Genomic DNA, 15,758 nt, shown 5'->3' with positions numbered 1-15,758 from the left:
ACCACTCTCCCCTACTCGCTGGACCGTGCTATACCGTGGCTGCAGGGCTTCCTTTTTGTCCCTGTTCGGGCGCCATTTGTCGCATTTGTCACAGCGAGGGAAGACGCAAACACTTAATATAAGTATCAGCAAACTTCAACTTTATTACAGAGCAGTTCACTTTTATACATGTTCCAATAATTATGCCTACTAATCATAACCTGATTGGCTAAAATCTAGGGATTACATTAACCTAATTCGTCTAGCAACAGATATTCAGTATAATCAGTAATTGGCTTATGCATATTACAAAGCGCAAGCTCATTATTGGTTACAACTTAACTGCCAGCTCCACCCTTAGATCCGCATTCTTCTCGTTACTACATCTGCTTTTCCCAACGAACTTCTAACAGCAAGGCTTTTGTTTGTTACACACTAAATGTCAAGGTTCTTATAACTTTGTCAAGTCAGTGTCTTGCTTGCAGTTCACATGAGCTGAGTTCGCTGCTTATCTAACTCTTGTTCTGCTAACTGTATTAGATTTACATGACCCCTACTATCTTACCATCCCTCCACACCCTGCCTTGCCCTGCCTTGCCTTGCCTGCCTTGCCTTGCCTTGCCTTGCCCTGCCTCGCCCTGTCTTGCTTTGCCCTACCTTGCCTTGCCCTGCCTCGCCCTGCCTTTCCTTTTCCCGCCTTGCGTGCCTTGCCCTGCCCTCCCCTGCCTTGCCGTGCCTTAACTTGTCCTGCCTTGCCCTGCCTTGCTTTGCCTTGCCTTACCCTGCCTTGCCTTGCTTTGCCTTCTTGTACCTTGCCTTGACCTGCCTTGCCTTCTCTTGCCCTGCCTTGCCTTACCCTGCCTTGCCTTGCCCTGCCTTTCCTTGCCCTACCTTGCTTTGACCTGCCTTGCATTGCTGTACCTTGCCTTGCCCTTCCTTACCTTGCCTTGCCCTACCTTGGTTTGACCTTGCCTTGCAAGGGTTCCTTGCCCTACCCTGCTTTGACCTGCCTTGCATTGCCGTAGCTTGCCTTGTCCTTCCTTACCCTGCCTTGCCCTGCCTTGCCTTTCTTTGCCCTGCCTTGCCTTTCTTTGCCCTGCCTTGCCCTGTTCAGCCCTGCCCTGCCCTGTTCTGCCTTGCCCTGCCTTCCCTTGCCCTGCCCTACCCAGCCTTACCCTGCCCTGCCTTGAGCTACCGTGCCCTGTCTTGCCTTACCTCGCCTTTCCTTGCCCTGCCTTGCCTTGCCCTTCCTTACCTTGCACTGCCCTGCCTTGCCTTGCCTTGCCTTGCTTTGCTTTGCCCTGCCCTGCCTTGCCCTGCCCTGACTTGCCTTGTCCTGCATTGCCTTTTCCTGCCTTTCCTTGCCCTTCCTTGTAATGTGCTGCCCTTCCCTGCATTGCCTTGCCTTGCCCTGCCTTGCTTTGCCTGGCAGGGAAAGGAAAGGAAAGGAAAGGGAAGGAAAGGGAAGGAAAGGGAAGGAAAGGGAAGGAAAGGGAAGGAAAGGGAAGGACAACAAAATAAAAAATTCAAAGCAAAACAACACTTGTATTCATTGTGTTATTTGTCCTTGAAATGGATTTTGGAACTGAAACCCCCCAGTCCTTTCAGGCAAACAGTGTTTTTTTTTAATTGACTGACTGTGAGGAAAGAGAAGAGGAGAGGAGAGGAGAGGAGAGGAGAGGAGAGGAGAGGAGAGGAGAGGAGAGGAGAGGAGAGGAGAGGAGAGGAGAGGAGTTCTGTTAGGCCTGGAGTTCTGCGTGACAAGCCCTGAGTGAAGCCTGAGGGCTCCATACCTGATACCACAGGCAGTATGGCTACTGGAAGTAAGGCTCCCCTGGCAAAAAATCCGCACTGTAATTTTGCAAAAGAGGGACACTCTTAGGTTGCTCACTCCCCTATTTTGTAGGTACAGGGACTGATTCGGGGCCAGCACCCCAAAGGCTTCCTCCAAAGGGTGCTGGGCGCAGGGGGGGCAGGCGGGGCTGCACATGTGTGGCTCCTTCACCCCCATGTCACAATACCAGCACCCGGCAACGCAGCAGTCACGAGGCCCCGCGCAGGATCCAAAGGAGCGGCCTCCGGTGCCCACTGCCAGAGCTCAAAAAAATTAACATAAAATAAAGTAAATTAATAAATAAACCACAAAATAAAATAAAGTAAAATCAAACCAAAGCAACCCTTGTATTCATTGCGTTATGTGTCTGTATGGGAATGTAGCGGATGATTTGGCGAGGAGGTTAGTTAAGTTTAAATACACTCAAGTGACTTGCACCTGTCTGTAGAAAAAGTACATACATCACTCTAATTGTTTTACTGACCTTGTGCGCTTAACGAGTAGAACGTCTGTGTTAGATAACATAGGCCTGTGAGAAGCTCTAGGCACCTTATCACTATGTCTGAGATTCTTGCTTTGTTGTGAGAAAGAGCGGGAGGCTGTGCCTGCCTGAAACCTTGAAATACAGGCGAGCTCAGCAGGCACAGTGATCTTCCAGTAGGGCTGAACTTACCAGCGCCTGCGTCCCCGCTTGTGTCACCTCTGCCTGGGAGCTTAGGTGCGACTTCGGAGATCCCCCAGTAGAGAGGTCACTAAAATACAACTTGCTCTTTGCAATGCCTTTGTGGCCTCTGGCTCTTCTTGCGATACGCCTGTGTATGTGTACACATTTGGCGTTAGTCGGAAGTCACTAGAAGCAGCCATGCTGGGGTTTGCAAAAACACCGGGGACAGGGGAGGCCTCGAGGGTGACTCCCCAAACTCCAGGATGGCTCGGTACGGAGCGCTGGGCCCCCGTGGCTGCTCTCCTGTCTGAACTGGCTCCGCCGGAGGCATGGCCTCAGATTGATGATGGGGCGGTGATTATCCCCCGGGTAATTCAGACAGCTATGCTAAGGTTTCCATGGAGAGCGGCATCGACTTCTTCTCGCAAATTAGCGGGGAGATTGGGATGGTTATTCGTTACTGGTCTTAGAGCTCTTGATCGTGAAGTTGTTGCATTGCAGAGTAAAGTAAGAGGATTGGAAAAGCAGGTTGGGATTTTACGGGATGCAAAGGTGATTGCACAAGAAGTAATTACTGTCCAAGCAGAGCGGTGCTATGAGCTGCAAGATAACGTAGAGCGGTTGCTAGTGTGTATTGCTAAGGAACAAAGGGAAAAATATGCAAAAAGTGAGTTTCTTTGTTCTCAGGTTTGTGCTCTTACTACAAAACGCTCTTGGAATCCCAAGGAATGGGATGGAAATATTTGGAGTGAATCCTCAGACTCCAATAGTGAGTCTGAATTTGATCCTGACTTAAACGGCAGGGAGGTGGTGGGAGCACAACCCCCCATACACATGATGCAGCAGCACGAACAAGCAGATGAGGGAGGGCAAATCGCGCGTACTCACTCTCCAAAGGAGTTAACGGCATTTTCAGAGATCTCTCAGCAGACATGTCCCCATTGTCCCCCTTGACCCCATTATCCCAAATATCCCCATTGCCCCCATTGCTGCCATTGCCCCCAGTGTCCCCATTGCCCCCATTGCCCCCATTGTCCCCCTTGACCCCATTGCCCCCAATATCCCGAATGTCCCCATTGCCCACCTTGACCCCATTGTCCCCAAAATCCCTATTGTCCCCATTATCCCAAATATCCCCATTGCCCCCATTGCTGCCATTGCCCCCAGTGTCCCCATTGCCCCCATTGCCCCCATTGCCCCCATTGCCCCCAATGTCCCCATTAACCCCATTGCTCCCATTGCCCCTCTTGACCCCATTGTCCCCAATATCCCCATTGTCCCCATTATCCCAAATATCCCCATTGCCCCCATTGCTGCCATTGCCCCCAGTGTCCCCATTGCCCCATTGCCCCCATTGCCCCCATTGTCCCCCTTGACCCCATTGCCCCCAATATCCCCAATGTCCCCATTGCCCACCTTGACCCCATTGTCCCCAATATCCCCATTGCCCCCATTGCCCCCATCGCCCCCAATATCCCCATTGCCCCCATTGCCCCCATTGCCCCCATTGCCCCCAATATCCCCATTACCCCCATTGCCCCCATTGCCCCCATCGCCCCCAATATCCCCATTGCCCCCATGGCCCCCACTGTCCCCACGTCCCCTCACCTCCCTCTCCGATGTCCCCCCAGCCGGTGGCCACGCAGGGGGTCCCAGGTGGGAAGCGCAGGCTGGGGGCGGGGAGGCAGACGGGCAGGACGGCGGCCGAGAAGGGGCCGGGCCGGGCCAGCTGGGCCAGCGCGATGTCCCCGCTCGTGGCCTCGCCCGCGTAGGCCGGGTAGGGCAGGACCTGCCCCAGGGGGACGGACACCCCCGCCCCGGCCGGGCCCGACAGCTCCGGGGCCCCCAGGAGAACCGAGTACGAGCCGGGGTCACGGTCCCTGCGGGGACGTTGGGGGGACATGGGGATGTTGGGGACATTGGGGACATTGGGGTCACCAGGGGTCACTGGGGGTCACAGTCCTTGCGGGGACATTGGGGGGACATGGGGGATATGGGGACATTGGGGGCATGGGGGACATTGGGGACATTGGAGGCATTGGGGGCATTTGGGGAACATTGGGGTCACCAGGGGTCACTGGGGGTCACGGTCCCTGCAGGGACGTTGAGGGGACATGGGGGATGTGGCGATGTTGGGGGCATGGGGGACATTGGGGGCATCAGGGGGACATGGGGATGTTGGGGACATGGGGACGTTGGGGGCATGGGGGACATTGGGGACATGGGGACATGGGGACATTGGGGTAACCAGGGGTCAGTGGGGGTCGCAGTCCCTGTGGGGACATTGGGGACGTTGGGGGGACATGGGGACGTTGGGGTCATCAGGGGGTCATGGGGACCTTGAGGACATGGGGGACATTGGGGACATTGGGGTCACCAGGGGTCACCGGGGGTCGCGGTAACTGGAGGGACATTTGGGTCATGGGGTCACAGGGTCACCCCCAGTTCCAGCCCCTTTACTGGCCCCAGTTCCCCCCAGTCCTCCCAGTTCCCCCCAGTTCCCCCCAGTCCCCCCAGCCCCACAACTGGTCCCAGTCCTCCCTCCAGCCCCACAACTGGTCCCACCCCCATGATCTCCTGTCTGACATGTCACCCCAGCCCCACCACTGGTCCCAGTCCCCCCGGTTCTCCCAGTCCCCCCAGTTCTCATGTCTGGAAGCAGTGGGCGGCCGTGAGCAGCCAATCGGGCGCCACCAGGGAGGCGCCGCAGACGTGGCGGCCGCGGCGCCGCAGGGACCCCTGCCAGGGCCACTGCCCCTCCCCCGCGTCCTCGCCGCCCACGTTGCGCGACAGGCCCAGCAGGGGACGCCCGCAGCCTGGGGACAGGGGGGACAGTGGGGACAATGGGGACAATGGGGTAACGGGGTGATGGGACAATGGAGATAATGGGAACAGTGGGGATGGTGGGGACAATGGGGGTAATGGGGACAATGGGATAATGGGGATAAGGGGGATAATGGGACAATGGGGACAATGGGATAATGGGGTGATGGGGACAATGGGATAATGGGATAATGGGGATAATGGGGATAATGGGAAAATGGGGATAATGGGGACAATGGGATAATAGAGTGATGGGGACAATGGGACAATGGGGACAATGAGGATAATGGGGTAATGGGGACAATGGGATAATGGGGGTAATGGGGTAATGGGGACAATGGGGACAATGGGGACAATGGGGATAATGTGGACAATGGGATAATGGGGATAATGGGACAATGAGGTTGATGGGACAATGGGACAATGGGGACATGGGGCTCCCCCCGGGTCCCCCCACACTCACTGATCTTCGACCTCGTCAGCTGCCCCGGGGAACCTGCAGGGGGCACCAGGGGGTCAGGGGGACCCAGGTGTCCTGGCCCCACATCTCCCCCCCATTACCCCCCCAGGGGACCCAGGCGTCCGGGCCCCACATCTCCCCCCCATTACCCCCCACCAAGGGACCCAGGCGTCTGGGCCCCACACACCTGTGTCACAGCCGTGGGTCGCGTGCTGTGGGGCAGCCAGCCACAGCAGCAGCAACAGGAGGGGGTCGGGGGTCCCCATGGCAGCCCAGCCCCCCAACCCCCGCCCCACGGCGACGCCGCTTTAAATGGGGCCCGTGGGGCGGGGCCAGGCGGGGCCACTCACCCAACGGGTTCCCCCACGCGCCGTGGGGCAGGGGTGGGGCCCGGACGCCTGGGTCCCTCACCCCACGTCACCCCCGCGTGTGGGGCCCAGACACCCGAGTCCCCTGGATTTGGGTTCACTTATTGGCAGATGTGGGGCCCGGACGCCTGGGTCCCCTGGATTTGGAGTCACTTATGGGGCAGATGTGGGGCCCAGACGCCTGGGTCCCCTCACCCCACATCACCCCCATATGTGGGGCCCGGACGCCTGGGTCCCTTGTGGTTTGGAGTTCACTTATGGGGCAGATATGGGGCCCGGACGCCTGGGTCGCTTCCCCTCCCCCAACACACAAACACCCCCCGACCCACAAATTGCCCCAAATCGCCCCAAAAAACGGCCCCTGTGGGGCACCCACCCCCCCAAACCCCCAAATCCCCACTTATGGGTCCCCCAGGACCCCAAAAACCCCAAATCCGCCACCCCCAGGACCCTCCGATATCCCCCAGAAACCCCGAAATGCCCCAAAATGCCCCAAAATGCCCCAAAATGCCTCAAAACCCACTTTGACCTCCCCAAGATGGCGGCGGGGGCGGGTTGACCTCCTCAAAATGGCGCCCAGAGTGAGCGGGGTTTTGACCTCCCCAACATGAGGGCGGGCGGGGGGGCGTGGACTCCACCCCATTGGCTGCAGCCGCCGCAGGGGCTGCTGGGATCGTGGGGACCCGGAAGGAGGCAGCGGCGCCATCATGGTGAGCCTGGAAAAAAAAAAACAAACCCAAAAAACCCCGATTTTTCCCCCAAAATCCCACCCGGGGACCCTCTCCCACCCCAGGGAAACCCCCCGCGTTGGGGGAAGCCCCGAGTTTGCGTGGGAAACCTGCAATTTGCGCAGGAAAAGCGGCTCCTCCTCCGCCCCGCCACGCACCCCCTCGCCACGCCCCTTTTTTCCTTTTAAGGGAAACCATGCCCCCGCCTTGGCCACGCCCCCAGGACCCCCCTGACATGTGACCCCTGACCCCCATGTGACCCCAGACCCCCCCATGTGACCCCTGACCCCCATGTGACCCGCCCCATGACCCCGTGTGACCCCAGAACACATGACCCCAGACCCCCATATGACCCCGTGACCCCCATGACCCCAGGACCCCCCGTGACCCCTGACCCCCATGTGATCCCCCTATGACCCCACATGACCCCGGACGACAATATGACCCCAGACCCCCCCCGTGACCCCCTGACCCCCCGTGACCCCCTGACCCCCACATGACCCTGTGACCCCCGTGACCCCTGACCCCCCGTGACCCCTGACCCCCCAGGACCCCCAGGAAGTGTTCCTGATGATCCGGCGCCACAAAACCACCATCTTCACGGTTGCCAAGGAGTCCAGCACCGTCCTGGAGCTCAAGCGCATGGTGGAGGGGATCCTGCACCGGCCCCCCAGCGAGCAGAGGCTATACAAGGTACCTATGGACGCCATACGTACAGCGGAGACACAGAGAGACACATACAGACCCAGAGAGACCCACAACTGACCCAGAGAGACCATAGAGACCATAGAGACCGGATACATCACCATAGAGACCATAGAGACCCCTAGACACCATAGAGACCATAGAGACCCATAGAGACCATAGAGACCGGATACATCACCATAGAGACTATAGAGACCCATAGGGACAATAGAGACCATAGAGACCATAGAGACCATAGAGACCCATAGAGACCCATAGACACCAGAGAGACCATAGAGACCATAGAGACCGGATACATCACCATAGAGACCATAGAGACCATAGAGAACATAGAGACCATAGAGACCCATAGAGACAATAGAGACCATAGAAACCCATAGGGACCATAGAGACCATACAGTCCATAGAGACCATAGAGACCCATAGAGATCGAATACATCACCATAGAGACCATAGAGACAGATAGAGACCATAGAGACCCATAGGGACCATAGAGACCATACAGACCATAGAGACCATAGAGACCATAAAGACCCATAGAGACCATATAGACCATAGAGATCGGATACATCACCATAGAGACCATAGAGACCCATAGGGACCATAGAGACCATAGAGACCATAGAGACCATAGAGACCCATAGAGACCATAGAGACCATAGAGATCGGATAGATCACCATAGAGATCATAGAGACCCATAGGGACCATAGAGACCATAGAGACCATAGAGATCGGATTCATCACCATAGAGACCATAGAGACCATAGAGACCATAGAAACCGGATACATCACCATAGAGACCACAGAGACCCATAGGGACCATAGAGACCATAGAGGCCATAGAGACCATAGAGATCGGATACATCACCATAGAGACTATAGAGACCCATAGAGACCATAGAGATCGGATACATCACCATAGAGACCATAGAGACCCATAGGGACCATAGATACCATAGAGACCATAGAGATCGGATTCATCACCATAGAGACCATAGAGACCATAGAGACCATAGAAACCCATAGAGACCATAGAAACCCATAGAGACCATAGAGACTGTATACATTACCATAGAGACCACAGAGACCCATAGGGACCATAGAGACCATAGAGACCATAGAGATCGGATACATCACCATAGAGACCATAGAGACAATAGAGACCATAGAAACCGGATACATCACCATAGAGACCATAGAGACCCATAGGGACCATACAGACCATAGAGACCCATAGAGACCATAGAGACCATAGAGATCGGATTCATCACCATAGAGACCATAGAGACCATAGAGACCATAGAAACCCATAGAGACCATAGAGACCACAGAGATCGGATACATCACCATAGAGACCCATAGGGACCATACAGACCATAGAGACCCATAGAGACCATAGAGATCGGATACATCACCATAGAGACCATAGAGACCGATAGGGACCATACAGACCATAGAGACCATAGAGACCATAGAGACCATAGAGACCATAGAGATCGGATTCATCACCATAGAGACCATAGAGACCATAGAGACCCATAGAGACCGGATTCATCTCCATAGAGACCACAGAGACCCATAGGGACCGTAGAGACCACAGAGACCATAGAGATGGGATACATCACCATAGAGACCATAGAGAGCCATAGAGACCATAGAGACCATAGAGACCCATAGAGACCATAGAGACCATAGAGATCAGATTCATCACCATAGAGACCATAGAGACCATAGAGACCATAGAAACCCATAGAGACCATAGAGACCGGATACATCACCATAGAGACCACAGAGACCCATAGGGACCATAGAGACCATAGAGACCATAGAGACCATAGAGATCGGATACATCACCATAGAGACCATAGAGACCACAGAGACCATAGAGACCCATAGAGACCATAGAGACCATAGCGACCCATAGAGACCATAGAGACCATAGAGATCGGATACATCACCATAGAGACCATAGAGACCCATAGGGACCATAGAGACCCATAGAGACCATAGAGATCGGATACATCACCATAGAGACCATAGAGACGATAGGGACAATACAGACCATAGAGACCCATAGAGACCATAGAGATCGGATACATCACCATAGAGACCATAGAGACCCATAGGGACCATAGAAACCCATAGAGACCATAGAGACTGTATACATCACCATAGAGACCACAGAGACCCATAGGGACCATAGAGACCATAGAGACTCTTAGAGACCATAGAGATCGGATACATCACCATAGAGACCATAGAGACCATAGAGACCATAGAGATCGGATTCATCACCATAGAGACCATAGAGACCATAGAGACCATAGAAACCCATAGAGACCATAGAGACCATAGAGACCCATAGAAACCCATAGAGACCATAGAGACCATAGAGACCCATAGAGACCATAGAGATCGGATACATCACCATAGAGACCATAGAGATCCATAGAGACCATACAGACCCATAGAGACCATAGAGACCCATAGAGACCATAGAGACCAATAGAGACCATAGAGATCGGATATATCACCATAGAGACCATAGAGACCATAGAGACCCATAGAGACCATAGAGATCGAATACATCACCATAGAGACCATAGAGACCCATAGGGACCATACAGACCATAGAGACCCATGGAGACCATAGAGACCCATAGAGACCATAGAGACTCATAGAGACCATAGAGATCGGATACATCACCATAGAGACCATAGAGTCCCATAGAGACCATAGAGACCATAGAGACCCATAGAGACCATAGAGAGCATAGATACCCATAGAGACCATAGAGATCGGATACATCACCATAGAGACCCATAGGGACCATAGAGACCCATAGAGACCATAGAGACCATAGAAACCCATAGAGACCATAGAAACCCATAGAGACCATAGAGACTGTATACATTACCATAGAGACCACAGAGACCCATAGGGACCATAGAGACCATAGAGACCATAGAGATCGGATACATCACCATAGAGACCATAGAGACAATAGAGACCATAGAAACCGGATACATCACCATAGAGACCATAGAGACCCATAGGGACCATACAGACCATAGAGACCCATAGAGACCATAGAGACCATAGAGATCGGATTCATCACCATAGAGACCATAGAGACCATAGAGACCATAGAAACCCATAGAGACCATAGAGACCACAGAGATCGGATACATCACCATAGAGACCCATAGGGACCATACAGACCATAGAGACCCATAGAGACCATAGAGATCGGATACATCACCATAGAGACCATAGAGACCGATAGGGACCATACAGACCATAGAGACCATAGAGACCATAGAGACCATAGAGACCATAGAGATCGGATTCATCACCATAGAGACCATAGAGACCATAGAGACCCATAGAGACCGGATTCATCTCCATAGAGACCACAGAGACCCATAGGGACCGTAGAGACCACAGAGACCATAGAGATGGGATACATCACCATAGAGACCATAGAGAGCCATAGAGACCATAGAGACCATAGAGACCCATAGAGACCATAGAGACCATAGAGATCAGATTCATCACCATAGAGACCATAGAGACCATAGAGACCATAGAAACCCATAGAGACCATAGAGACCGGATACATCACCATAGAGACCACAGAGACCCATAGGGACCATAGAGACCATAGAGACCATAGAGACCATAGAGATCGGATACATCACCATAGAGACCATAGAGACCACAGAGACCATAGAGACCCATAGAGACCATAGAGACCATAGAGACCCATAGAGACCATAGAGACCATAAAGACCCATAGAGACCATAGAGACCATAGAGATCGGATACATCACCATAGAGACCATAGAGACCCATAGGGACCATAGAGACCCATAGAGACCATAGAGATCGGATACATCACCATAGAGACCATAGAGACGATAGGGACAATACAGACCATAGAGACCCATAGAGACCATAGAGATCGGATACATCACCATAGAGACCATAGAGACCCATAGGGACCATAGAAACCCATAGAGACCATAGAGACTGTATACATCACCATAGAGACCACAGAGACCCATAGGGACCATAGAGACCATAGAGACTCTTAGAGACCATAGAGATCGGATACATCACCATAGAGACCATAGAGACCATAGAGACCATAGAGATCGGATTCATCACCATAGAGACCATAGAGACCATAGAGACCATAGAGACCCATAGAGACCATAGAGACCATAGAGACCCATAGAAACCCATAGAGACCATAGAGACCATAGAGACCCATAGAGACCATAGAGATCGGATACATCACCATAGAGACCATAGAGATCCATAGAGACCATACAGACCCATAGAGACCATAGAGACCCATAGAGACCATAGAGACCAATAGAGACCATAGAGATCGGATATATCACCATAGAGACCATAGAGACCATAGAGACCCATAGAGACCATAGAGATCGGATACATCACCATAGAGACCATAGAGACCCATAGGGACCATACAGACCATAGAGACCCATAGAGACCATAGAGACCCATAGAGACCATAGAGACTCATAGAGACCATAGAGATCGGATACATCACCATAGAGACCATAGAGACCCATAGAGACCATAGAGACCATAGAGACCCATAGAGACCATAGAGAGCATAGATACCCATAGAGACCATAGAGATCGGATACATCACCATAGAGACCCATAGGGACCATAGAGACCCATAGAGACCATAGAGACCATAGAGATCGGATTCATCACCATAGAGACCATAGAGACCCATAGGGACCATAGAGACCATACAGTCCATAGAGACCATAGAGACCATAGAGACCATAGAGATCTGATACATCACCATAGAGACCATAGAGACCCATAGAGACCATAGAGACCATAGAGACCCATAGAGACCATAGAGATCGGATACATCACCATAGAGACCATAGGGACCCATAGGGACCATAGAGACCATAGAGACAAATTGAGACCAAAGAGACCACAGAGACCCATAGAGACCATAGAGACCCATAGGGACCATAGAGACCATAGAGGTCAGATATATCACCATAGAGGCCATAGAGACCCATAATGACCATAGAGACCATAGAGACCCATAGAGACCATAGAGATCGGATACATCACCATAGAGACCATAGAGACCCATAGGGACCATACAGACCATAGAGACCCATAGAGACCATAGAGATCGAATACATCACCATAGAGACTATAGAGACCCATAGAGACCATAGAGACCCATAGAGACAATAGAGACCCATAGAGACCATAGAGACCATAGAGATCGGATACATCATCATAGAGACCCATAGGGACCATAGAGACCAACAGAGACCATAGAGATCGGATACATCACCATAGAGACCATAGAGACCCATAGGGACCATACAGACCATACAGACCATAGAGACCATAAAGACCCATAGAGACCATACAGACTATAGAGATCGGATACATCACCATAGAGACCATAGAGACCCATAGCGACCATAGAGATCATAGTGACCATAGAGACCCATAGAGACCATAGAGACCGGATACATCACCATAGAGACCATAGAGACCCATAGGGACCATAGAGACCATATTAGACCATAGGGACCATAGAGACCATAAAAACCCATAGAGACCATACAGACCATAGAGATCGGATACATCACCATAGAGACCATAGAGACTCTTAGAGACCATAGAGATGGGATACATCACCATAGAGACCATAGAGACCATAGAGACCATAGAGAACATAGAGACCATAAAGACCGGATAAACACCATAGAGACCATAGAGACCCATAGGGACCATACAGACCATAGAGACCCATAGAGACCATAGAGACCATAGAGATCGGATTCATCACCATAGAGACCATAGAGACCATAGAGACCATAGAAACCCAGAGAGACCATAGAGACCATAGAGATCGGATACATCACCATAGAGACCCATACAGACCATAGAGACCCATAGAGACCATAGAGACCATAGAGATCGGATACATCACCATAGAGACCATAGAGACCCATAGGGACCATAGAGACCATAGAGACCCATAGAGACCATAGAGATCGGATACATCACCATAGAGACCATAGAGACCCATAGGGACCATACAGACCATAGAGACCCATAGAGACCATAGAGACCATAGAGATCGAATACATCACCATAGAGAATATAGAGACCCATAGAGACCATAGAGACCCATAGGGACCATAGAGACCCATAGAGACCATAGAGACCATAGAGACCCATAGAGACCATAGAGACCATAGAGATCGGATCCATCACCATAGAGACCGTAGAGACCCATAGGGACCATAGAGACCATAGAGACCCATAGAGACCATAGAGATCGGATACATCACCATAGAGACCATAGAGAACCATAGGGACCATACAGACCATAGAGACCCATAGAGACCATAGAGACCATAGAGATCGAATACATCAACATAGAGACTATAGAGACCCATAGAGACCATAGAGACCCATAGAGACCCATAGAGACCATAGAGACCCATAGAAACCATAGAGACCATAGAGATCGGATACATCACCATAGAGACCATGAGACCCATAGGGACCATAGAGACCCATAGAGACCATAGAGATCGGATACATCACCATAGAGACTCATAGAGACCATAGAGACCCATAGAGACTCATAGAGACCATAAAGACCATAGATATCGGATACATCACCATAGAGACCATAGAGACCCATAGGGACCATAGAGACCATAGAGACCATAGAGACCATAAAGACCCATAGAGACCATACAGACTATAGAGATCGGATACATCACCATAGAGACCATAGAGACCCATAGGGACCATAGAGACCATAGAGACCGGATACATCACCATAGAGACCATAGAGACCAATAGGGACCATAGAGACCATACAGACCATAGAGACCATAGAGACCCATAGGGACCAAAGAGATCATAGTGACCATAGAGACCCATAGAGACCATAGAGACCGGATACATCACCATAGAGACCATAGAGACCCATAGGGACCATAGAGACCATATTAGACCATAGGGACCATAGAGACCATAAAAACCCATAGAGACCATACAGACAATAGAGATCGGATACATCACCATAGAGACCATAGAGACTCTTAGAGACCATAGAGATCGGATACATCACCATAGAGACCATAGAGACCATAGAGACCATAGAGAACATAGAGACCATAAAGACCGGATAAACACCATAGAGACCATAGAGACCCATAGGGACCATACAGACCATAGAGACCCATAGAGACCATAGAGACCATAGAGATCGGATTCATCACCATAGAGACCATAGAGACCATAGAGACCATAGAGACCCATAGAGACCATAGAGACCATAGAGATCGGATACATCACCATAGAGACCCATAGGGACCATACAGACCATAGAGACCCATAGAGACCATAGAGACCATAGAGATCGGATACATCACCATAGAGACCATAGAGAACCATAGGGACCATACAGACCATAGAGACCCATAGAGACCATAGAGACCATAGAGATCGAATACATCAACATAGAGACTATAGAGACCCATAGAGACCATAGAGACCCATAGAGACCCATAGAGACCATAGAGACCATAGAGACCCATAGAAACCATAGAGACCATAGAGATCGGATACATCACCATAGAGACCATGAGACCCATAGGGACCATAGAGACCCATAGAGACCATAGAGATCGGATACATCACCATAGAGACTCATAGAGACCATAGAGACCCATAGAGACCCATAGAGACCATAAAGACCATAGATATCGGATACATCACCATAGAGACCATAGAGACCCATAGGGACCATAGAGACCATAAAGACCCATAGAGACCATACAGACTATAGAGATCGGATACATCACCATAGAGACCATAGAGACCCATAGGGACCATAGAGACCATAGAGACCGGATACATCACCATAGAGACCATAGAGACCAATAGGGACCATAGAGACCATACAGACCATAGAGACCATAGAGACCATAAAGACCCATAGAGACCATAGAGACCATAGAGATCGGATACATCACCATAGAGACCATAGAGACCCATAGGGACCATAGAAACCCATAGAGACCATAGAGACTGTATATAACACCATAGAGACCACAGAGACCCATAGGGACCATAGAGACTCTTAGAGA

The 15,758-nt window shown here is 51.5% G+C and overlaps 1 protein-coding gene across 1 annotated transcript in view; it reads left to right on the top strand.

The window, feature by feature from the left end:
- The first annotated feature begins 6,697 nt into the window (after positions 1-6,697).
- Positions 6,698-15,758, top strand: part of LOC136002957 (elongin-B-like) — a 148,082-nt gene continuing 139,021 nt past the window's right edge. Inside the window, 2 exon segments of the mRNA XM_065658193.1 lie at positions 6,698-6,709; positions 7,406-7,549. Coding sequence (XP_065514265.1) covers positions 6,698-6,709; positions 7,406-7,549 — 156 coding nt within the window.

The sequence above is a fragment of the Caloenas nicobarica genome, unplaced genomic scaffold (genome assembly GCF_036013445.1).
Source record: "Caloenas nicobarica isolate bCalNic1 unplaced genomic scaffold, bCalNic1.hap1 Scaffold_85, whole genome shotgun sequence".
NCBI classification, from domain to species: domain Eukaryota; kingdom Metazoa; phylum Chordata; class Aves; order Columbiformes; family Columbidae; genus Caloenas; species Caloenas nicobarica.
The sequence above is the reverse complement of the archived record's forward strand: the minus strand, read 5'-3'. Positions and strand labels throughout refer to the sequence as shown.